The following is a 23,690-nucleotide window of genomic DNA, read 5'->3' as shown; positions in this document are numbered from 1 at the left end:
ATATTGTCTATCATTATGTCTGTCATTAATCGAAACATTGTTATCATATTCCTTCCACATAGTACACATTCCACAAATAATTGTTGAACTATGTGGCCTTTTCAACTTTATACCCACATTCCAAGAAAGAGCATCCATCCCCATTTTGCACAGTTACTCTTACCTTTCTCTATCCTAGTGCTCTTTGGACCCTTGCAAATTCTTTATTGGTTCCTCAGTAAATATATTTTATTAAGTATGTAATCTGGAAACTGCAGATGTCATGAGTGAAACCAGCAGAAAATTATATAAAATATAGCTGAAAAGAAGTGTGGGCCTCCAAGCCCACCCTTCTTTTAAAAAGGTGGACACCAGCCAGGCACTGGTGGTTCACATCTGCAATCCTAGCTACTCAGCAGGCTGAGGCATGAGGATCACAGTTCAAAGCCAGCCTGGGCAGGAAAGCCCATGAGACTCTTTTTTTTTTTTGCCGGTCATGGACCTGAACTCTGAGCCTGGGCGCTGTCCCTCAGCTCTTCAGCTCAAGGCTAGCGCTCTACCACTTGAGCCACAGTGCCACTTCTGGCTTTTTCTGTTTATGTGGTGCTGAGGAATCGAACCCAGGGCCTCAGGCATGCAAGGCAAGCACTCTACCACTAAGCCACCTTCCCAGCCCACCCATGAGACTCTTATCTCCAATTAACCAACAGAAAACTGGAAGTGGCACTGTGGCTCAAGTGGTAGAGCACTAGCAATGAGCAAAAGAAGCTCAGGGACAATGTGCAGGCCCTGAGTTCAAGCCCCAGGACTAACAAAAATGAAAATAAAAGGGTGAACACTGAAGTCCATAAAAGTGAAGGACACGCCCTCACCATGTGCTAGTGGCAGAGTAGAAACTGGAATCCAAATTTCCTTATTTCCTTCCCAATGACCTGAACTAGGTGAAAGGCATAATAAAACTGCTGCTATGAGTGACCTATGTTAAACTATCATTGTGGGAAAAATAAGAAACAGATAGACTGGCCTTTTGTGATCTGAAAGCCTGGGGCTTGAACTTAGGACCTGCATGCTGTCCCTTAGCTTCTTTTGCTCAAGGATAGCACTCTACCACTTGAGCTTCTGGCTTTTTTCCGAGTAGTTTATTAGAGAATAAGAGTCTCACGGACTTTCCTGCCCAGGCTGGCTTCAACCCACAATCCTCAGATCTCAGTCTCCTAAATAGGTAGGATTACCAATGTGAGCCACCAGAGCCCGATTCTTTTTTATACAGTGCCCCAGGCAAACAGCCATAGAATTTAATTCTGGGGCTGTAATAAGGTCAAGGACCCTGGAAGACTGGCGGTGACAGGGTCCTCTGGCTGGGTGCCTGCATACATTCCAGATTGCCTCAGTTTGTCAACGTGGTAGTGGAGGAATAAGGACTGGATTTGACCAGCATAAGGTTCTCCCAGAACCTTTGGCCTATTTCTCCCCGGCAGAGAGGGTCAGCACCATGGACAGCCCCCTAGTCTGGCACTCTTAGTGTGCCGCGGTGTGGGGCGGGGGAGGGGGCGGGAGCGGGAAAGGGGGCGGGGGCGGGGGGGGGGGGAGACCTGGGGCTAGCCCAGCCTGGGGCCAGGCCCTGTCCCAGAGGAACCTTTACAGTATGGCCACCTTCTCGCTATCCTGGTCCAGGGCTGCTTCCAAGACTAGGCCAGGGACAAGCGGTGGGGGGGGGGGGGGGGAGCGCCCCTCGGGGCTGGAATCCGCTGGACCGGTAGCCGTGGCTGTCATTGCCTCCACAAGCAGTGCTTGCTCTCCGCTGACGTCAGTCGGAGCTGTCCTGGCGCTATATAAGGCTGGCGGCGGTCCCGGGACAGACCCCGAATTCCCCAAGGCGTCCTCCTCCCGTCCCGTGGGACCCACCGGAGCTCCACCGTGCGCCGGGCAGACGCCCTGACACCCCTGTGAGTGGCTGAAAGCTTTGGTCCAAACTCCCTCCGCACCAGGACTTTGCGCCCAGTCCATCCACCGTTATCACCGGGAGGGAAGAAGGGAGGGCAAGAGGGATGGGACAGAGCCGGTGCAGCGTGGGGGCTGGTGGGCAAGGGGTCCCAGCGGGGGCGCTGGGCGCGGGCGGGAAGGGGATCGCGCCCCCTGCAGCCGTCCCCGGCGCGCCTCACCCCCACACTGATCCTGTGCGTCCAGGGCCGGCGGCACCATGAGACCGAGGGGCTGCGCGGCGCTGCTGGTGGCGCTGCTGCTCTTGGCACCGCTACACCCCGGGAGCAGTCAGTGGAGCCCGGCGGAGGCAGCGGAGGCGGCGGCGGCGGCCGGGGTCCAGGACCCGCATCTGCGATGGAGCCCCGGGACGCGGAGCCAGGGCCGGGGAGCCCGTGCGCTGCTCTTGCTGCTGGCCGAGCGCTTTCCGCGCCTGGCGGGGCCCGCGCGGTGGGAATCCGAGACCACCAGCGAGCGGCCGCGACGGGACGACCCCCCGCCCCTGTCCATCGACCTCACCTTCCACCTGCTGAGGACCCTGCTGGAGCTCGCGCGGACGCAGAGCCAGCGGGAGCGCGCCGAGCAGAACCGCATCATATTCGACTCTGTGGGCAAGTGATCCGCCCCGTCCAGGTCCTTTACCCCCTTCCTCCACCCCGGATTGGAACGTGTGCGGCCGGAACTGACCCCAGCCCGCCGCGCGGAGCGCCCGGAGACCCCCGGAGCACTCTCCTCCACGTGGCTATTTTGTAATAAAAGTGCTGAAGAGCCTTTTGGCTTCTGTCGTGAGGGCGCGGGGCAACCGCAGCAGAGGGGAACTTATGGGAGGGGGGGTTCTTCCAACCAGGTTGTTGGGGGTGCCATTGCCCGGTCAACCCCCCCCTCGACCCCGCTCCCCGCCCAGATCCCGGAATTCAGAGGCACCACCCTCCTCCCAGGGTGCTGGGCTCACGATTCGCACCAGGCATGGAAAAGGTGCGCGCGGGGACTCATTTCACCTCCGCCCCCAAATGGTCTCCGGTTGCGGAAGAAAAGGCAGGGTGGTGGCGAAGTCGCCTCCGAAGACCACGAGGGGAGCGGGCAGCGGAAGGAGATTCGCGTGTGGGACACAAGGGTCTTTTATTGAGGCCCCACCCCCGAGGCGGGACTCGGAGACCGGTGCTCCGGGCGCAGGTCCTCCACCAGGCTGGCGCGGGACCGGGGCGGGCTCTCCACCGGGGGTCGGGTCAGTGCAGGCCTGGGGGGCGGGGGAGCGCGCTGGGCGGGTGCTCCAAAGGAAGCCCCGTGTCCTGCCTTTCCCTGTCCACGGGTTTAGCGCTCCCGCAGACTCCGCCCGGTCCGCTAGGGAGCGGAGGAATGCGGGCGGGACGGGCGGGCGCCCTTCCGAGCGCTAGGGGGCGCTCTTCGGCGGCTCCAGGCCTGGGGGACACTTGGGGGGAGGTGGGGGGTGTGGCCCCCTAGGACCATCCCCGAAGGGGACGCGAGCCTCCTTCCCCCAGCCGTCCCCACCCCCAGCCTCCGGGTCACTCACTTTCTGATGCGCTCGGCCGCTCTTCCTCGGGGCCCGCGTTACCGTCGTCCCCGTCGAACGCCACCTCCTCATCCTCGTCCTCCCCGGCTGCTCCTGGGTCCAAGGAGACCCGGGTGAGGGTGGGACCCCAGCTTTTCCGGCGGTCCTGCCCCCACCTCTTCTCCAGACGGGGGGTTTGGAGGCGCACGCCCCACCCTCGCGCTCTCACCGGGCCGGAAGTCAATGGTCCGCAGCATTTCGGCCACGTGCTCCACGCTCACCGAGAACTGCTCCATGCTCTCGTAGCCCGGCTCGGGCCGCCCCGCCAGCTCCACCTTCGACATGGCCCCGACCCTGCGGCGGGCGCCCAGGGAGGTTCGAGGGGGCGGCGCCCCCAGCCTCTCCCCGCGCCTCCCACCTTTTCCCTTCCCTCCCCTTCCCGCCGGCTACTCACTTATTGATCAGTTCCTTGGCCTGCTGCAGGGAAGGAAAAGGGGGAGAGGGTGAGCGCGGGGCGCCCCATCCCCGACCTTCCCCGCTGGCGGCGAGGGTGGGGTGCGGAGCCGGTGACTAGCCCGGGTCCCTGGCTCAGCCACTGTGCCCCGCTGCCGCTCTTCCCCGGGGGCCCACCTGGAGGTAGAGCGCCATTTGGGGCTCCTCCATGGACTGGATGGCCGACTCCACCAGCTTGGAGGAGGCCTCCAGGTGGTCTCCATACTGGCGGATGAGGCCGCGGACACGCTGCAGCTTCTCCTCCTGCTCCCGGGCCAGCGCCTGCAGCAGCTCGCCCTTGCGCTCCTCCAGCACGGCGCACAGGGTCTCGAACCTCTGGTTTAACAACTGCTTCTGCCTGCGGCTGTTGTCCTGAAAGACCCAAAGTCAACATGCACGAAAGTGAGGCTGAGAACCCAGGGCTGCAGGAGATGGGTGTGTAACTCGCTCCCCCCACTAACTGGGACTCACAGACAGCCAAGAAGGAGTGAGTTGACTGTGATCACACTGTTAGAGTTGAAGGCGCAACACGAGCCCCCCCCCCCCCCCCCCATCTTGTCAGAAGCAACAAGGACAACAGAACAGGTAGCTTCGCTGCCTGCGATCTCTATCTGTGGCCTGGTTTAGACTTGCATTCACTTTCGTTTAATTCTCAAAAAGACTCAAGGAAGCAGCCACTGTATCACCAGCCTGGCTCTCTCTCTGTGTGTGTGTGTGTGTGTGTGTGTGTGTGTGTGTGTGTGTGTAGTGATTGGGTCTTACTAAATTGCCTGGGCTGGCCTGGAGCTTCAAAATGCCTCCACTTTCCTTATCATCATTATTTAATGTCATTAAAAACAAAACCAAATCACGGAGAAGTTAAGTAAGTGGGAGAAAGTCACTGAAATAGCCGAGTAGGAGAGCTGGCTGGCTTGACACACCCCACCAATTCTAGTCTCCCGGTCAGTAAACCTGTTTCCTTCTCTCTCCCGGCCCAGGCTCACCTCGATGGTCTGGCACACCTCCTCCATCTGCGTGATCACTGCTTGCACCCGGTCATTGCCCGCCACCAGCATCGCGATGCCATCGCTGAGCTCGCTCTGCCACACACACACACACACACACACACACACACACACACACACACACACACACACACACAGGGGAAGCTCTTAGCGCTGGAGGATCTGGCCTGCAGCCACACCCTTCTCACTCCTCAGTGAACCTAGGTGAAGACTGCCTTCCCCCCAGCGTGAGGCATCTGTAAAGATCTAGAAGGTTGGAGACCATTCAAGAAATATGGAAGAACATTCTGTGGATTTGAGATGGAGAAAAGCCTTACACCACCAAATGTGAAAGGAGCTGATATCCTCCAAAGGTCTGCAAGATTTATTATTATTACTATTATTATTATTTTGATTGTTGGTCATGGAGCTTGAACTCTGGGCCTGGGCACTGTCCCTTAGCTCTTCAGCTCAAGGCAAGCGCTCTACCATTTGAGCTATAGCACCACTTCCGGCTTTCTGAGTGGTTTATTGGAGATAAGAGTCTCATGGCCTTTCCTGCCCCGACTAGCTTTGAACCGTGATCCTCAGATCTCAGCCTCTTGAGTAGCTAGGATTACAGGCATGAGCCACCATGCCTGGTTGCAAGATTTATTGTGTCTTTTATACACACACCTACACTAACTAGATGTTTTATCTGTAGATTTGTATCATCCCTCAATTTTGAAAATGTCTTAGGGATACTCATTCAGTTAATATGGCCTTGCTCCATTCTCTTCATTCTCTCATTCTGGGGATCTGATAAGGCTTATATTAGATTTTACTCATCCTCAACCTTCTTCCCTCCCAGTACTGTTGCATTCTGAGGTTTTTGTTTTTGTTTTTGGCTTCTGTGCTATTTCTCTCTTCAGAGGAATATATCACTTAATCCATCCACTACATTTTTTTTTAATTTTCAAAAGCTCTATTTGGGGGGCTGGGAATATGGCTTAGTGGTAAGAGTGCTTGCCTAGCATGCATGAACCCCTGGATTCGATTCCTCAGTACCACATAAACAGAAAAGGCTGGAAATGGTGCTGTGGCTCAAGCTATAGAGCACTAGCTTGGAGCAAAAGAAGCTCAGGGACAGGGTCCAGGCTCTGAGTTCAAGACCCAGGACTGGCAGAAAAAAAAAAAAAGCTCTATTTGGTTAAATTGATACGGTCTGGTTTTTTTAGACATGGTCTTGCTATGTGGCTCTGGCTGTTCTTGAACTCTTTATTGTCTGAACTCAGTTACCCCAGCAGCTAGGGTTACAGTAACATCACTATGGCCAGCCATTACATAGTCATTTTTTTATATTCTATGATTGTTGGGCATTTTTTTTATTCTACTTTTTTCTTTGAGACAGGTTCTTGCTGAATATAATGACTAGAGATCTGAATATGTTTTGATTCCTACACAGACCTTCGCCTTGGCCCCAAAGGACTGGTCTCCACAGAGGTTAGAAGCACATGATGAGGGGCAGTGGGGAGTGTGGACTCCTGACCTCAGTGGTGGCGATGCTCAGATAGATACAGAGGCGGCAGAGTTGCTGAGGGTAGGGTGTGGGCTATTTATTGACCCTCATTCCCTCCAATGACCACATTACTTCCCATGTGTCAGGCAATCTGTTTGTATAGAAAGCAGAAATCTGTTTGTATAGAAAGCAGTTATATGTTACTGAGAGACCCTTGAGAATATCGAAGCCACCATACTGAAACCTTTGCTTTCATCTGTTATCCCGTTTTATGGGTATAACCGCTCTCAGAAGTAGGCACTTTCATCCTGCTTTTCCAATGAGGACGTGAAGGTTGAGTAACTATCTCAAGGTCAAATGTAGGGCTGGTATTTCAGCCTTGATTCACTAGACCTTACAACCAAATGGAGTAAGAGGCTGGCCCCTCCCTTGCCCGGCCCCCTCTCCCCCCCCCTCGCCTGATACCTTCTGGCGTTTGTAAATGGTGGGCAGTGGTGCCACTTCACAGTCCTTGTGGGCCCCAAAGACCTTGCAGAGAGAGCAGGTGGGCACTTCACAGCTCAGGCAGTAGATGTTGATCTTTTCATCCTCATGTTCCTCACACATGAGATGCTGCTCCGCTTTGGAGTGCAGTGGCCTGGAGGGGAGGGGACGGGGTGACAGAGAGTCTTGATTCTAGGGGGCAAAGATGTCCCATGACATCTTGACTGGAAGTCCTAGAGGGCCAGTGAAGTCAGGTATCTGTAGGTGACCTGTGGTCTCACTCCAGGAGGACAGGCTGAGGGCACAGCACTGACCAGCTCCCCCACCCCAGCTGGCTGGCCACAGATTCTCTCCTTTCTAAGAAGAACAGGTTTTGCTTCTGTCCATCCTGATGAGTCTCTTGGCTGAGTCCCAGACCTGCCCTGGAGAGCAGGGAGAGGCCTTCCCAGCTCACCTGGAGGATTCCTGCTTGTAAATATCAATAATGTTCTCCACTAGCAGGTTTCGCTGCAGGCCATAGACTCCATGTCGATCCAGGACAACCTCATGCCTGCAAGATGGGCAGCGGAAACGGCCTCCTGATGACACAGCCGTGGAGCCCCGGGATTGCCACAGAGGGTTCGAGGCCTGCAGGGGACAGGTGGCAGGAGAGAATGGGCCCAGAGAGGCATCAGGGGTCTGGGAGGGAAGGAAGCACTATCTTTTCCGCAGGCTATGTGGATACTAAGCAAACGCTCCTTCAGTCGTTCTGTGCAGTCTCACTCTGTGCAAGATAGGATCTCCAAGGGGCTCAGTTGAGAGTTTTCGAGGGAAGGCTGAGGAAAGAGGGGAATAATGGCCCCGAGGCTGGGGTCCTAATGGACCACATCTGGAAGAGCTTCTCTGTAGTCCTAGGCAGAGGCTCACAGTGCAAGTGCTGGACAGTTGTGCAGAGAGAGGAAACTTTGCTGGGTCATTCTGGGAAATGGTTTCCAGTCTTTGGAGAAAGCCTGGGCCCCTGTACTCCCACGGATGCTTTGTTTGTGGTTTTTTTCCTCTTCTAAGTCTGTTGAGCATTTGAGTTCTGTCAAGTTAGAGTCTACAGGGCTGGGAAGGTGGCTCAGTGGTAGAGTGCTTGCCTAGCATGCATGAAGTCCTGGGTTTGATTCCTCAGCACCACATAAACAGAAAAGACCAGAAGTAGTGCTGTGGCTCAAGTGGTAGAGCACTAGCCTTGAGCAAAAGATCTTGTTCAAGCCCCAGGACTGGCAAAAAAAAAAAAAAAGTGGCTCGCTTGCTTTAGATCTGAGGTTGTGGGTGTCAGGGTGTTACCAGGCTCTAGGACAAAGTTATGAACAAAATATACCCTTGCCCTGAGAACAATGGCTGCCACACACAGCGAAAGGACTGGTCACAGGACAGCTGAAGGAAGGCTTAGAGGTACATTTGTACTCCCTACTTAGAGAACCTCTCCATCCCATCCTGAAGGGAGCCCGGCCACAGCGGTCTGGCTAAGAGCTGAATGATCATCTTGACCTGGAAGAACCAACCAAGTGTTCTCTCCTGGCATCTGGACTAAGATACAGAGGCTGGCCAACCTACGCTATGTACTGCTTTGGAACCGAAGAGGGCTGTGGAGCCGAGCTAAGAGCTGACATCCCAGCCTCCCTGGAAAAGTGTAAGGATCAGAAGCTAGGAACAGGGGCTGGGGGTTTAGCCCAGTGGAAGGGCGCCTGCCCTGCGCGCGCAAGGCCCTGGGTTTGGTCCTCAGCCCTGGAAAAAAAAAAGACAAAAAAAAAAGCTACAGAAGCTAGGAACACAAAAAGCAACTTCCCAGAGAGGAGAACACAACCAGTTTGTGGAGAGAAACAGATGAAAAACTGGCAGGTTGCTTACTGTTCCCCATTGCTCACCTCTTCTTCAGTAACACAGCCCCTGAGTTTTGGCCAGGTATGCGGTATAAAGGCTACATATCCATGTCTCCCTTCCAGCTGGGTATAGCCAGGTTCCTGTCCACTGAGTTGTAGATAGAAATATTTGGTGCAATTTCTAGGAAGTCTCTTCAATGGTAGGGACATTTCCTAATTCTCTCCTTTTCTTCCTTTTTTTTTTCCCTAAAGACTAGCACTCTACCACTTCAGCCACAACTCCACTTCTGGCTTTTTGGGTGTGCTTAATTGGAGATAAAAGTCTTACGGGCTTTCCCACCCTTTTTCTTCCTTTTGATGGATGGAATATAGACCAGATGACTGGAGCTGAAACAGGCACATTGAGCTATGAAGTAGTACACAGATGTTGGGAATGACATCAAAATAAAGTGAGCAGTTCCTTTAGAAGGCAGCTCTGGACTGATTCCACACACTTCATTTTTGGACAAAAGTAATTTCTTTTCAAGCCACTGTCAATTTTGTGGGGGAAGCACTGGGGAGCCCAAGGCCTTGCAAATACTAAGAATAGGTGCTCTGCCACTGACCTAAACCCCTAGTTCTTTACATCATGGTTATTTGATGTTTTCTCTTCTTCTTCTTCTTCTTCTTCTTCTTCTTCTTCTTCTTCTTCTTCTTCTTCTTCTCCTCCTCCTCCTCCTCCTCCTCCTCCTCCTCCTCCTCCTCCTCCTCCTCCTCCTCCTCCTCCTCCTCCTCCTCCTCCTCCTCCTCCACCTCCTCCTCCTCCTCCTCCTCCACCTCCTCCTCCTCCTCCTCCTCCACCTCCTCCTCCTCCTCCTCCACCTCCTCCTCCTCCTCCTCCTCCTCCTCCTCCTCCTCCTCCTCCTCCTCCTCCTCCTCCACCTCCTCCTCCTCCTCCTCCTCCACCTCCTCCTCCTCCTCCTCCTCCTCCTCCTCCTCCTCCTCCTCCTCCTCCTCCTCCTCCTCCTCCTCCTCCTCCTCCTCCTCCTCCTCCTCCTCTTCTTCCTTCTGTCAGTTGTGGGGCCTGAACTCTGGGTCTGGGTGCTGTCCTTCAGCTTTTCAGCTCAAGGCTAGTGTTCTACCACTTGAGCCACAACATCACTTCCAGCTTTTTCTGCTTATGTGGTTTCTAGGAATCGAACTCAGGGCCTCATGCATGCAAGGCAAGCACTCTATCACTGAGCCACCTTCCTAGCTCTATTTGGTGTTTTCTGCCATTTGTGGCTGGTGCTAATCCTAACCAGCTGGAAGATCGTGTACTCCTAGAGAGCAAAGAAGACAACAGTCACTGGAGAATTTGAATATTTAGATAGGTTTCCTACAATTGGGGGTATGTGAAATTCTCTAATTTCAAAGGACCCGTGGTTATGGGCAGCAATAGCACCCCATCATATGTTTCGTTTTTCATTTAGGGGTTTTTGTTTTGTTAATACAGAGTCTTGTCCTGTAACTCAGGCTGGTATGGAACTTACAACCCTCCTGCCCTCAGACTCTGGAGTGCTGAGATTATAGGTGTGTACCACCACACCTGGCTTGGAGAGTTGAGAGTCCTGTTGCATTCTCCAATGGCAACGCTTGTAGGTAAGGCAGGAATGTGAGAGTCCTGTTGCATTCTCCAATGGCAACGCTTGTAGGTAAGGCAGGAATGTGAGAGTCCTGTTGCATTCTCCAATGGCAACGCTTGTAGGTAAGGCAGGAATGTGGGCCACTGTGGAATGCGGCAGCCTAACTTGAGGAAAGCAACTGGTATTTGCTACAAATAGCACATCTTCCTTGGGATTTCTTGAGAACCATAAGAAATGAACACTGGTGCCCATAATAAAGCTGGACCAGATGGACCAGATTGTCCAAGGCTAGGTCTGTACATCTGTCCCTCTCAGACTTCCTTTTAGGATTATAGGAACGCTGTTGTATTTAGGGAAAGTATTAAAGGGTGCCACCACAGGCTGTGGTCTGCTTCATACAATTCCCTATCAATATTTAGAATCAAAGTAGGTAAGGAGGGGCTGAGAGAATGCTAAATCTGAGAGCTCCCAGTCAAATTTTACTCTTTCCAGAGCTCTATCAGTCCCTCTCTGCCTCCCTGAGGAAGGTAACTACAGGGACACTCTGAAAAATTCAACCAGGGCCTGTTTTGTATCAAGCCCAAGTGCTGTGTGCTTCTGGGACATTATTATATTATTCTATGTTATGTGATTATTATCTTGAGAGCTTCAGGTAAAGATGGTGAAGAGGATGAATATTTGCTTCTAACTTAGAACCCCTCCTCCATCCATACAATATGACAATGACAAACATCTAGTGAGCACTTACTTTAGGTCAGATTTGTTCTGCTTTATTTCACTTATTTATCTTGTGTCAGTATTCAGTATTGGACCCAAGGACTTCATGCATGCCGTCCGTACTCTGCCACTTGAACCACACACCGAGTCCTTTTGTTTGTATCTTGCTTTTGAGATAGATGGGACATAGCAACATCATTTGGATTCCCTCACACTCCAGATCTTCCTGCTTCTACCTGCTCATGTGGCTGATATTACAGGTGTGCAACCCCACATCTGGCCCAAGTCTTTTTTTTTTTTTTGGTTGGTCGTGGGGCTTGAACTCTGGACTTGGGCGCTGTCCCTGCGCTCTTCAACTCAAGGCAAGCGTTCTACCTCTTGAGGCGCAGTGCCACTTCTGGTTTTCTAGTGGTTTATTGGAGATAAGAGTCTCATGGACTTTCCTGCCCAGGCTGGCTTTGAACCACAATCCTCAGATCTCAGCCTCTTGAGTAGCTAGGATTACAGGCGTGAGCCACCAGCACCTGGCTCCCAGTCTTTTATTTATATGAATGAATACAAGTATTCCTCATCTCAACCTTGTGAAGTAGGTACTACTAATATCCCCATCTCAAAGATGAAAAAGCTGTGGAATATGTTCATCAGCTAACAGAGGAAAAAGCTGATGTCTGAATTCAGGAGTTCTGCCTCCAGTCTGCCACAATAGATATTATCCCACTTGGTCAGATTCAGGAAGATTTAAGGCAGCTGAAAGATGCAGGGATTCTCAGGCAGAGATGGATTTTTTTTATAAGGAAAAAAAATCATAGGGCTGTGAATGTGGCTTAGTGGTAGAGTGCTTGCCTAGCATGAATGAAGCCCTGGGTTCCATTCCTCAGTATCATATAAACAGAAAAAACCACAAGTGATGTTGTTGCTCAAGTAGTAAAGTGCTAGCCTGAAGCAAAAAGAAGCTCCAGGACAGTGCCCAGGCCCTGAGTTCAAGCCCCAGGAATGGCCAAAAAAAAAAAAAAAATCATAAGGACCAAGTCTTTTACAGAGGAAAGAACTAGCACATATAAAAATCAGCTAAACAACTGCAGATTTATTTAAGCTAAATAAAAGATCACCCCAAATCAAACCCCCATGTCTCATAGGGCACTAGTAGAGCTCCAACTTCTTTTTTTTTTTAAATATAATCCTATTGTTATTGTTAAGGCGTTGTACAGAGTGGTTATCATGTCTTGAATCAAGTAATGAGTACATTTCTTTTCTTTTCTTTTCTTTTTTGGCAATGTCACCCCTTTCCCTTGCTTTCCCCTCAGTTTCCCCTCTCATCCCTGCCCACAAGTTACATAGTTCATTTTTCACATAGTGTATACTGACTAGCATGATTGCATTTGTTTACCCTTCCTCCCTCCCTTTCTACATAGGGCCCCTATTTCAAGCAGAAGGACCCACTTATCTGTGACAAGGAGAGGAACTAGCACAAATCTCTTGGAAGACCCTCTCCCATTGCCTCTTCTTACGTATCTGTATACATAATTCACTGGATTCCATGTGGAAAATATTCTGAGATGACATATAACCAAATTGGTCCTGCCTCAACTGATAGCTAGTTCAGGTCCTACCTGCATCCAGCCAGCCAGCTCTCATTGAGTTCATAAGATTACAGGTTTGAGCCACTAACATGTTGCTGAAAAAAACTTAAAAAAAAAAAATGCAATGCTCAGACCTGACCCAAACAAAAGGGGGCGCTAGAGTGCCATAGTAAAAACAGGCCAACGAGAAAACACTGCTAGGAGATTCAGGGGGAAAAAACAAACAGTATTTATCCAAACAACTTAAGAAGATACAACTTGAAGTCAGAGTAGAAAGTGTGTTAAAAAGAGCTTCAGGAGTCTCTGGAGTTTTATCATAGAAGACTTGGAAGCCAAGGATGATGCTAGAATAATCAAGAGTGATTTTATAAAGTTGGGTGTTGGTCTGGTATAGGGGGGGCGGCGGCGGCGACAGTGGCAGTGGGTGCTATGTGTCTGAGCGAATAAAGTCGCTGATGGGGCAGCATGGCTTGGCTTAGGACTGCCTGCCCCTCCCCCCCCAGGGCATAGAGATGATTATATATAAAGTCTTGAAATTTGGTGTCTTGGGGGGGAGGGGTGCACCACCACCTGCCCCTGGGGATCTTTTTTTATTTTTCTGAAAATCACTCTTGGGACTGCCATTCTCACTGCTGGGGGCAAATGCCCCGACCCCAGCACCACCCCTGCTGCTGCTGGGCAGGGGAAGCAGGGGGGGGGGAGAGGCACCTGCCTGTAATTATTTAACAGGATTCGATTTAAAAAATAAAGCTGGGTGCTGTGAACACACGCCTGCGCTCTCAGCTACTCACAGGCTGAGATCCGAGGGTTGCAGTAGGAAGCCAGCCTGGGCAGGAAAGTAGTGAGACTCTTGTCTTCAATTAAATCACAGAAAAAGCTGCAAGTGGCGCTGTGGTTCAAGTGACAGCGTGCTAGCCTTGAGCAAAAGTTGCTCAGACAGTGCCCAGGCCCAGAGTTTAAGCCTCAAGACGGGCAAAATAAAGAAGGGGGTGGGAGGGGAAGCTGTTCTTAAGGCTGGGTGTTGGTGGCTCACACCTGTAACCCTAGCCACTCAGGAGGCTGAGATCTGAGGATCCCGATTCAAAGCCAGCTCGGGCAGGAAACTCCGTGAGACTCTTAACTCAAACTCAAATAAACTGCTTAGAAAACTGGAAGTGGCGCGGTGGCTCAAGTGGTAGAGCACTTGTCTTGAGCTGAAGAGCTGAGGGAAAAGTGCTGAGGCCCAGAGTTCAAGCCCCGCGGCCAACCAAAAAAAAAAAACCTGCTCTTCCTCCCTCCCTCCCCCCTCTTTTTTTCCTCCAGAGCTAAGGACTGAACTCATGGCCTTGCACTTGCCAGGCTAGTGCTCTTCCACTGAGCTAAATCTCCAACCCCTTGTTCTTTCCTCAAATGTCATATTTTCACAAGGGATTCTACCCATGAAAGTACTGGTTCACGTGCCAGTGATTCTACTGCTCCAGGAAACAGAACAGGACTCGTAGATTTATCTCCCTATCTGTCCTTTTGTGTGTGTGTGTGACTCCAAATGGTTTCTTGAGAATATCAGCACTAGGGAGATAACATCCATTCTATCGAATTCAAATGCAATCATGTTTGAGAAGGTACTCTGTTAGTGACAAAACACCAAATGAAACAATCCTAATCTATAAAAATAGCTTACAAATAAATGACCTCCTGGAAATAACTTTTTTTCCTTGTCAGTCGTGGGGCTTCTTCCTGAAGATTGAAGTTCAAAGCCAACCTTAGCAGGAAAGTGTGAGACTCCTACCTCCTATTAACCACCAAAAAAACCAGACGTGGAGCTGTGGCTAAAATGGTAGAGCCTTGAGTAAAACATATTAAGGAGCCGGGCACTGGTGGCTCACGCCTGTAATCCTAGCTACTCAGAAGGCTGAGATCTGAGGATCATGGTTCAAAGCCAGCCCAGGCAGGAAAGTCCGTGAGACTCTTTATCTCCTATTAACCACCAGAAAACAGTGGCGCTGTAACTCAAGTGGTAGAGCACTACCTTGAGCTGAAGAGCTGAAGGATCGCGCTCAGGCCCAGAGTTCAAGCCCCATGACCAACAAACAAAACAAAACAAAACATATTAAGGGATATGATCCAAGCTCTGAGTTCAAGCTCTGCTACTAGCATGAATGTGTGTGTGTGTGTGTGTGTGTGTGTGTGTGTGTGTGCGTGCATGAGTGTACACACACAAATAAGAAGATAGGAACATAATTCGAGGCTTTGTTCATGCTATGAGTGTAGGCTGGTGTAGGCTGCATGATGCTTTCTAGTGCCTTCTAGTCCCCTTGCACTGTTTCACAGTATCTAATGGAAATGCCCCATCTGGAGAGATGCTTCCTCTTCTCTGACTATACAGGGAGGCCGTGGTGTGTCACAGGCCCACGACATTAGGCTGGAGGTGACCCCCACCTGGGGCCTAGCTAGCACTGCATGGCTAGCCGCGCAGCTTCTGCGAGCCAGACCCTCAGCAACTGGAGAAACAATGGAAACACAGGAGAATCCAGGTTTCTGTAAAAGCTGAGCTGTGGGCAGAAGAGGCATTTTGAGAGGAGAACTAGGAAAGTATGAGTAGCTAGGATTACTGGCGTAATCACAAAGCTGTACGGAAGGCTGATAAGCGGAGTAGACAGAGTTAGAACCTGGTAACGGGATAGAAAAGCCTTAAACATGGTCAACCATGGCTGGGAAGGTGGATCAGTGGTAGAGTGCTTGTTTTGCATGCATGAGGCCCTGGGTTTGATTCCTCAGTACCACATAAGCAGAAAAAGCCAGAAGTGGTGTTGTGGCTCAAGTGGTAGAACACTAGCCTTGAGCTGAAGAGCTGAGGGACAGTGCCCAGGCCCAGAGGTCAGGCCCCACGACTGACCAAAAAAAAAAAAATATGGTCAACCAGAAACATCTCTCTGGAGTGAATTTGTGAAGCCAGATTGTTCGTCGCAAGGGTGTAAAAGTCAGTTTAAAACACTTTTTTGGGGGCTGGGAAGGTGGCTCAGTGGTAGAGCACTTGCTTGGCAGGCATAAGGCCCTGGGTTTGATTCCTTAGCACCACATAAGCAAAAAGAAAAAAGCCGGAAGTGGCATTGTGGCTCAAGTGGTAGAGCGCTAGCCTTGAGCTGAAGAACTGAGGGACAGCGCCCAGGCCCAGAGTTCAGGCCCAACGACCGGACCCCCACCAAAAAAAAAAAAAAAAAACCCACTTTTTTTTTGTACTAGTCATGGGGCTTGAACTCAGGACCTGGGCGATGACTCTGAGTCCTTTCACTCAAGGCTGGTGCGCTACCACTTGAGCCACAGCACTACTTCTGGCTTTTTCTGTTTACGTAGTACTGAGGAATTGAACCCAGGGCTTCTTGCATTCTAGGCAAGCATTCTACCACTAAGCCACATTCCAGCCCCTAAAACACTCATTTAATCTGAAGATGTGTACGTGAAGAGATGAAATGGCTTCTTGCTTCATATCTAGTGGCAAGTTACCAAAGAAAGAAGAGGAAGCCAGGCTATAGTCCTTGCTGCTTAGGAGGCCGAGAAGGGAGGATTACAGTTCAAGGCCAACCCAAGCAGGAAGTGAACAGAAAGCAAGAGGGAAAAAAGCACTAAAGGATACCCTAAAACAAAGCTGAAGGTAGCCAGGCACCGGTGGCTCACACCTGTAATCCTAGCTAGTCAGGAGGCTGAGATCTGAGGATCACGGTTCAAAGCCAGCCCAAGCAGGAAAGTCCATGAGATTCTTATCTCCAATCAACCAGTAGAAAACCGAAGTGGCGCTGTGGCTCAAGCAGTAGAGTGCTCACCTTGAGCTGAAGAGCTGAGGGACAGTGCCCAAGTCCAGAGTTTAAGCCTCAGGACCGACGAAAAAAAAAAGCGGAAGGTATGGCTCAGCAGTGTGTCAGCCTAATAAGTGCAAGGCCCTTACTTCCAACTCTAGTACTGCCAAAAGAGAAGAAAAGAAAGGCGATGGGCAGAGAAGCCACGAATGCTAAATCTCCGTGGTGATATTCGTTCCCATGAAAACAAGCTTCTTCCCAAACAGGAAAGATCTTGAACCCTATGACTAAGTTATCACAAGGAGCCCCTTGGTCCTACGGGAGTGCTGCACGATGAGCTGGAGAAGTCTGGCATTTGAGGCAGCGGGGATGTGGCTGGAAACAAGTATAGGTTTTTTGCTGGCCTTTTTGTCCTGGATGTTACAGGTCCCAACAAGGGATAGACAAATACAGGGCTTGAGGCTGGACTCATTCTGTAAAGCTTAGACCTGCCTAGCAAGCAAGAAGCTCTGAGTTCAAACCCACTACCTCAGAGAAGGAGAGGGAAAGGGAGAGAGAAAGGGAGAAGGAGAAAAGAGAACTGGAACTGGGCTGGGGAGAAACCAAGGCCATCTCTTTCCTGGATTCTTTCACTGAAGCACTTCTTGCTCCAGAGTCCCCTGTAAGTCCCCGTCCTGTCTGGGAGAAGCTGTTCCCGAGAAGTTGCTCCTGAGCAACCTCCTTCCAGCACTTTCTATGGAATACCAACAGGTTGTAGCTCAGACACAAGTGCCCACAGAAAAGCGGGGGCAGGTATAAAAATAAACGGAAGGCTGGCTTTAAAGTAGTTTAGATGTGGAGAGTTTACAAATACAGAAACACATGGGAAGATGTTTGTGTCAAATTCCCACACCAACAGCTTTGCTCTACTCAAAATCCTTGTTGGTTGAGTGGGTGCAAGTGTAGGAAAAGAGGAGGGAGAAATTGGGGCGGGGGTGGGAGGGTTTAATGTCATACTTTTTTTCTGTTTCAGTTCAGGGAAAAAGAAAAGCGTTATCACTCTGAAGAGAATTATAGGTGGAATGGAGCTGAGGCTCAAATGGTGAAGTGCTAGCCTTGAAATGCTACGGGACAATACCTAGGCCCTGAATTCAAGTCCTTGATCAGCACACAAACACACACACAAAATCCTAAGAGAATAAAAAGAATTATAATGACAAGTGTGTAATATATATATATATATATATATTGAAGAGAGCTTAGAGATAATATGCAAAAATAAAAAAAAAAATAAAAAAACCCAAGGTGTTGGGTGAGCAGGGATTATGGGTACTTTCCTTCCAAACCCTTAATCCTGCTCTACGTTTTCAATTAACCTTTGACTTTTCCAACCTGGTTTCCTGGTTGTCCAGTTAACCTGAGCTTATCAACACAGCCTCCCCCCACCAGGTGTTTTCTGTTTCTCTCTGTCTCTCTCTAATTCAGGGCCTATAACTCCCAGCTATTTTGCTCAAGACTCTACCACTTGAAACACAGCTCCGCTCCAATTTCTTTTTCTTTCTTTCTCTCTCTTTCTTTTCTCTTTCTTTCTTTCTTTTCTTTCTTTTGTTGTTGTCATGGGGCTTGAACTCTGGGCTAGGGTGCTGTCCCTCAGCTCTTCAGCTCTAAGGCTAGCACTCTAACACTTGAGCCACAGTGCCACTTCCAGCTTTTTCTGCTTATGTGGTGCTGAGGAATCAAACCCAGGGCCTACATGCAAGGCAAGCTCTCTACCACTGAGTCACTTTCCCAATTTCCCCCTTGCCTCCCTCGCCCCCCCCTCTACAATTTATTACTGGTTATTTGGAGACAAGAATCTCACAGACTTTTCTGATCAGCAGGCTTCAAGGCAAAATCCTCAGTTCTCAGCCTCTTGAGTACCTAGGATTACAGGTGTGAGCCACCAGTGTGTGGTGCAAATTCTCTCTCTCTCTCTCTCTCTCTCTCTCTCTCTCTCTCTCTCTCCTCTCTCTCTCTCTCTCTCTCTCTCTCTCTCTCTCTCTCTCTCTCTCTCTCCCCTCTCTCTCTCTCATCGCAGACCGAAAAGACAAACTTGCTATCTGATGCTTGCTTTCACTCATTGTCTGGCACTCTACCACCTAAGCCATGCCTCCAACCCTGCCACAGGTTTTCTTTCATTGTCTACTGTGGCAATTTTTAAAAACAGAAGACATTGGAAACATTGGAAATGTCTAAGTGTTTTAGAGGATGGATTTAGAGGATTGTACTCTAGCCATAACAAGGAGTCAGTATGCAGATATTTAAAACAGAAGTCACAGAGCTCAATGTGTGATATAGAAGAATCACAAGAGACTTCCAAAGTCAATCAACAGGGCTGGGAAGGTGGCTCAGTGGTAGAGCGCTTGCCTTGCATGCATGAGGCCCTGGGTTTGATTCCAGCACCACATAAGCAGGGAAAAAAAAAAAAAGCCGGAAGTGGCACTGTGGCTCAAGTGGTAGAGCCCTAGCCTTGAGCTGAAGAGCTGAGGGACAGCGCCCAGGCCCAGAGTTCAGGCCCCACAACCGGACCCAAAAACAAAACAAAACCAAAGTCAGTCAACAAAGACAATTAGTTTACTGTGGGCTCCACATGTCAACGCATTCAAGCATGCCCATGTGCAAGGAAACTTGTTTCTGTCTGTTGAAGGAAACTGAGGGTCTGAAGTCAGTGGTAGATGACTTTTCTGTGACATAAACTCCTAGGGTGTTTGAAAAAAGTGTACATGTGAAAATTCAAATGCTGGTGTCACTTTCATAACTGTTAACTTTCTAGGCAATGTTCTAAAGGTTCTCTTCCTAAGTGGTTTGAAGATGGAAGAACTGAAAGTTCTATTCTCGTCGCCATACTTAGAAAACACACAATCTGATTATGCCTGGAGTTGTCAAAATGTGGAGGCAATGTGTGAAAAACTAAATATGCTCATCTCTCAGACAGGGAGCTACTGGGCTCTGCTGAGCTGGATAACTGGGTCGGCCACCCCCAGACCCCCAAATAAAGCAGCAAGGGAATGAGCTGTTCATTGTGCTCTCTGCAGAGAGCCTGGCGCGCCTCACTTTCAAAGATGCACATGGACAAACTCACAAAATGTGTGTGTGTGTGTGTGTGTGTGTGTGTTTGCAGCCCTTGCTAGAGAGCCCTTGCTCTCTACCATTCCAGCCACACCTCTGGTCCACTTGCTTGTTTTGAGATGGGGTCTCATAGTTGGGGATCTCAAACTTGTGAGCTTAACTGATCTCCCTGTCTTAAACCTCCTGAGGACTACAGGTGTTCACTACTGTGTCTGGCTCTTGCACAGAGTTTGGCCCCAACTTTTTGTAGGTCTCTCTGGGCCAGATCAGTATTCAAAAGCATCTTGAAACCTAAACAGTAGACAGGGATATGGAAGACAGCCTAGAGCAAAGGAGGGTGCTAAGACTTCATCTAGGCTCTGTGTACATACAGCGTCTTCCTGGGACACTCTGCACATGACATTATGTGGCTTGCACTCTAACACTCTGGCTGGTTTTTGCAGGATACGTTACCTTAGCTTTCCAGACTTTGCTTTGACTTCACACATTTCAGACACATGAGAGGGAGTCTCCATATAATCTGCCACTCCCTTCCAGAAATCTCAGCCAGAAAGATGTTATTTAACCCAAAGGAAAATCCAAAGTACTGGGCAACATGTAGTCTTTTTTTGTTTGTTTTTTGTTGGTCATGGGGCCTGAACTCTGGGCCTGGATGCTGTCCTTCAGCTCTTCAGCTCAAGGCTAGTGCCCTACCACTTGAGCAACAGCACCACTTCCGGCTTTATTCTGCTTATGTGGTGCTGAGGAATTGAACCCAGGGCCTCATGCATGTGAGATAAGCACTCTACCACTGAGCCACCTTCCCAGCCCAACATGTAGTCTCTTACACTGGACTTGAAGCCTGGGATGGCAGGAGGTGACAGGCTAGGCCTGCAGAGGGAAATCAAGGGGCTCTTAAGCCAAACAATGGCAGAGTCGGACACTGAAGAAAAGCAGGGAAGAAGGGGCGTTGGCAGGAGGATGTCTAGAGAGGGCTCACAGTGTTGGGCACTCAATACCAGCCGTAAATAGAAGACCAGAGGGCTGGGTCAAGGGCACAGGGTACAATGGCCTGACTCAGCTAACCTAATCTTCCCCCTCACCACACTGCCCCAAGGACAAAGAAGGAGAAGCATTTTCTCAGTTAAAAATCACTGTGTCCAGTGATCACACCTGTAATCCTAGCTACCCAGGAGGCTGAGATCTGAGGATCACAGTTTGAAGCCAGCCCAGGCAGAAAAATCCCTGTGAGACTCTTATCTCCAATTAACCGCTCAAAAACTTGGAAGTGGCACTATGGCTCAAAGTGATAGAGTGCTAGCATTCAGCAAAAGAGCTCGGGGACAATACACGGGCCCTGGGTTCAAGCCCCACAGCTACCACCATCACTAACAAATCACTTGTTGCCCTTAAGGGTAAGGATACAGCTGACGGAGGAGCATGTGCTTAGCACGCGCAAGGTGCTGAGTTCAATCCTGAACACAGAGGAGAGAGGGGAGCAAGGGAGCAGCGACAAGGTTTACAAAGCAACAAAAAAGGGGGACGGAGGTGTGGCTCAAGCAGTAGAGCACTTGCCTAGCAGGTGTGAGGCCTTGAGTTCAAATTCTATACCATCAGAAGAAAAAAGAGGAGGAGGGCTGGGAAGGTGGCTCATGGTAGAGTGCTAGCCTAGCATGCATGAAGCCCTGGGTTCAATCCTCCGTACCACATACACAGAAAAAGCCAGATGTGGCGCTGTGGCTCAAGTGGTAGAGTGGTAGCTTCAAGCAAAAGAGCCTCAGGGACAGTGTCCAGGCCACAAGTTCAAGCCCCAGGACTGGCACACACGAAGAAGAAGGAGAAGGAGAAGGAGAAGGAGGAGAAGGAGAAGAAAAAGAAAAATGAGGAAGAGAAAAAGAAAGCACTTGTGCTCAGCCCATTTCCTTATAATTTTTGGTACAGATGAGTAAAAAATATGTTAATTCTTTTTATGTGTGTGGTGGCTCTGGGGCTTGTATCTAGAGTCTCATATTTTACTTGCTCATGGCTGGTGCTCTACCACTTAAGCCACACCTCAAGCCAGCTTTTTGCTGGCTAATTGGAGATAGAGTCTCACTGACTTTTCTGTCTGAGCTGTCTTCAAACCATGAGCCTCAGATCTCAGCTAGGATTACAGGAGTGAGCCATGGGTCTCCGGCTTGCTTTTTCACTTTTATAATCACTGGCCAAGATAGTATCTGTGACTTTACATAGCGATGTTCAGCCCTGTGACTGTAATAAACCCAAGCTGGCTGTACTTGTGGGAAGTACAATTCCATCTCTGTGTTCTGTCTTCTGTCAAGTGACCTCAGCTCTTTATAGCTTGTAGGCCTCTTTACAGACTCTGGGAGCCACAGGTGTGAAGTGAAATTGAGGAGAATGTTCCTAGTCCATTATATCCAACTCTACCCCCACACCTCCAAAAAAAAAAAAAGGATGCCTTGAACTTTACCTTAAATAGCTCAGCTATCCTGACAGACTTACAGGATTTATTGTTATTTCAGTATTTCACTTATCTCTTCTGTACACTTTCCCCAAAGATCTCCAAGTATGGAACCAAACGGTCCAGTCATCTAGCACAGCCCCCCTCAGGGCCCGCTGCAGGAGCACCCTCTTCTAGTTGCTGCCAGATGTCTTTGGAGGCCCCCTAGCTGCTGTGGGCACAGGCAGTGTCTGGCTGGACTCAGGGCAGCTGCTGACTCACGCTTACTCTGGGATCCTAGGACCCCAGCTCTCAGCTCCTCAGCCTCGCCCCTACCCCTGGCCACCGTCTGCGCGCTTGCCCCAGGCCCACCTGGAAGACGTCGTTTGCGCACTTGCGGCACAGGTTGTGCTGGCAGGGCAGGATCACCACGGGCTTGGAGAACATCTCCAGGCAGATGGGGCAGATGAGCTGCTTCTCCAGGTTGTCCATGCTGTGCGCATCCCCGAGCAGCGGCTTGAAACCCACGGCGAAGTTCATCCCGCTCGGCCTGGCCGCGCTCAGCGCCGCTGCGCCCGGCCTGCTCGCTCCGGCCCGCCCGCCCCCGGTGCTCAGTCCCCTTCGCGCCTCCCCCTCCAAATGCACCGCTCTCTCTCCTGTCCCCCTCTGTCAGCCGCCTCACCCCGTCTCTCCAGACAGACTCAGCAAGGACTGTCCTCCGCACGCGCAGCCCGAGCCCCCTCCCGGTGAAATCCTCCTTTCCCCCCAAACCGCTCTCCCATTCACTCCGGGGCCCTGCACTGTTTGTCCCTGGCGCCCCAGAGAGGAGATTTAATCTTACCACGGGGGTGGGGAGGCCAGGGACCTCTGTGTGACATTCCAGCTCCCGATTTAGCTCGCGTAAGGAGAGCCACAGCTGTCACTGCGTGAGTGACCCTGACTCACTCGGGAATGGGCGACTGTTGAGCAAGCAAGCGCAGGGCGCAGGGCGAGGCCGCCGCGCTGGAGGCTGGGCCCTTCCCTCCCCGAGGTGCTGACACCCAACCTGGGTCTCTAAACCCAACCTGGGCTTCCGCGTGGGAAGAAACCCGGCCAGACCTGGGGATGGTCGGTAGCAATGTCCTGCAAAGGCTCAGCCTTCTTCCTCAAGACGCTGTGATTCAGAAGAGACTAGGGAGGAAGTCTCTTGTCCTACATGTCTGTCCTGTGTGTTTGGTCCTGTCCAGCCCTTTATATGTCACCCTAGGTCAGCAGGTGGAGAGGTCAGAGAGGCTGAGGCTAGGCCGTGGTGCGGGGCCAACACCAGGCTATGAGCTTTCTGAGAAAGTGAGCATTTTGTCCCAAGAGCAGAGCACCAAGGCTACTCTAAGGACTTAAACATTGTTTGGAAATTGGGAGACGCTGAGCTGGGCAGAACGATTTGAGTGCCAGGGACCTATTTTGGGCGGCAGGGCATCAGTCTCTGAGGAAATCTCAGAGCACTGGGGCTACCATCAGCAGTGTCTGGGAAGCTCTGACCACAGCTGTCCAGCTGCCCTGGACTCTATCCTCCATGTCCCCCCCCCCCCATACACAGTTGGCCTTTTAATCTACCCCAGGCACAACTGGTTGTTTGGGGGCCCATCACATACACACTGGGACTAAACAAAAGCTTTTATGACTGCCATTGCTTAGCCCTTTTCCCAGTCAGGGCAGAGAAGTCTGAGACATCTCTAGGTCCTGACCCCACACAGACAAG

General features: G+C 50.7%; 2 protein-coding genes across 3 annotated transcripts; one reads left to right on the top strand and one right to left on the bottom strand.

Annotated features, from left to right (window-relative positions):
• Window positions 1-1,752: 1,752 nt before the first annotated feature.
• Window positions 1,753-8,179, top strand: Ucn (urocortin). Of its 2 annotated transcripts, XM_042696753.1 has the most exons (3): window positions 1,753-1,925; window positions 2,167-2,592; window positions 8,168-8,179. In XM_042696753.1, exon 2 carries the CDS (start codon window positions 2,180-2,182, stop codon window positions 2,576-2,578), a length of 399 nt encoding a protein of 132 aa, XP_042552687.1. In that variant the 5' UTR covers window positions 1,753-1,925; window positions 2,167-2,179; the 3' UTR covers window positions 2,579-2,592; window positions 8,168-8,179. The 2 variants fall into 2 exon arrangements, with proteins under 2 accessions (XP_042552687.1, XP_042552686.1); XM_042696752.1 differs by lacking the exon at window positions 8,168-8,179 and having other exon boundaries at window positions 2,167-2,642.
• On the bottom strand, window positions 3,136-22,492 carry Trim54 (tripartite motif containing 54). Its single transcript, XM_042696751.1, has 9 exons — window positions 22,325-22,492; window positions 7,380-7,552; window positions 6,908-7,079; window positions 4,945-5,040; window positions 4,100-4,333; window positions 3,924-3,946; window positions 3,699-3,823; window positions 3,491-3,583; window positions 3,136-3,196 (listed from the first exon to the last, which is right to left on the bottom strand). Exons 1-9 carry the CDS (start codon window positions 22,490-22,492, stop codon window positions 3,186-3,188), a joined length of 1,095 nt encoding a protein of 364 aa, XP_042552685.1. The 3' UTR covers window positions 3,136-3,185.
• Between the last annotated feature and the right edge of the window lie 1,198 nt (window positions 22,493-23,690).

This window comes from Dipodomys spectabilis, unplaced genomic scaffold (genome assembly GCF_019054845.1).
Source record: "Dipodomys spectabilis isolate Male_0828 unplaced genomic scaffold, ASM1905484v1 ptg000210l, whole genome shotgun sequence".
Taxonomy (NCBI): Eukaryota; Metazoa; Chordata; class Mammalia; order Rodentia; family Heteromyidae; genus Dipodomys; species Dipodomys spectabilis.
Note: the sequence above shows the minus strand (reverse complement) of the source record. Positions and strands in the feature narration are given on the sequence as shown.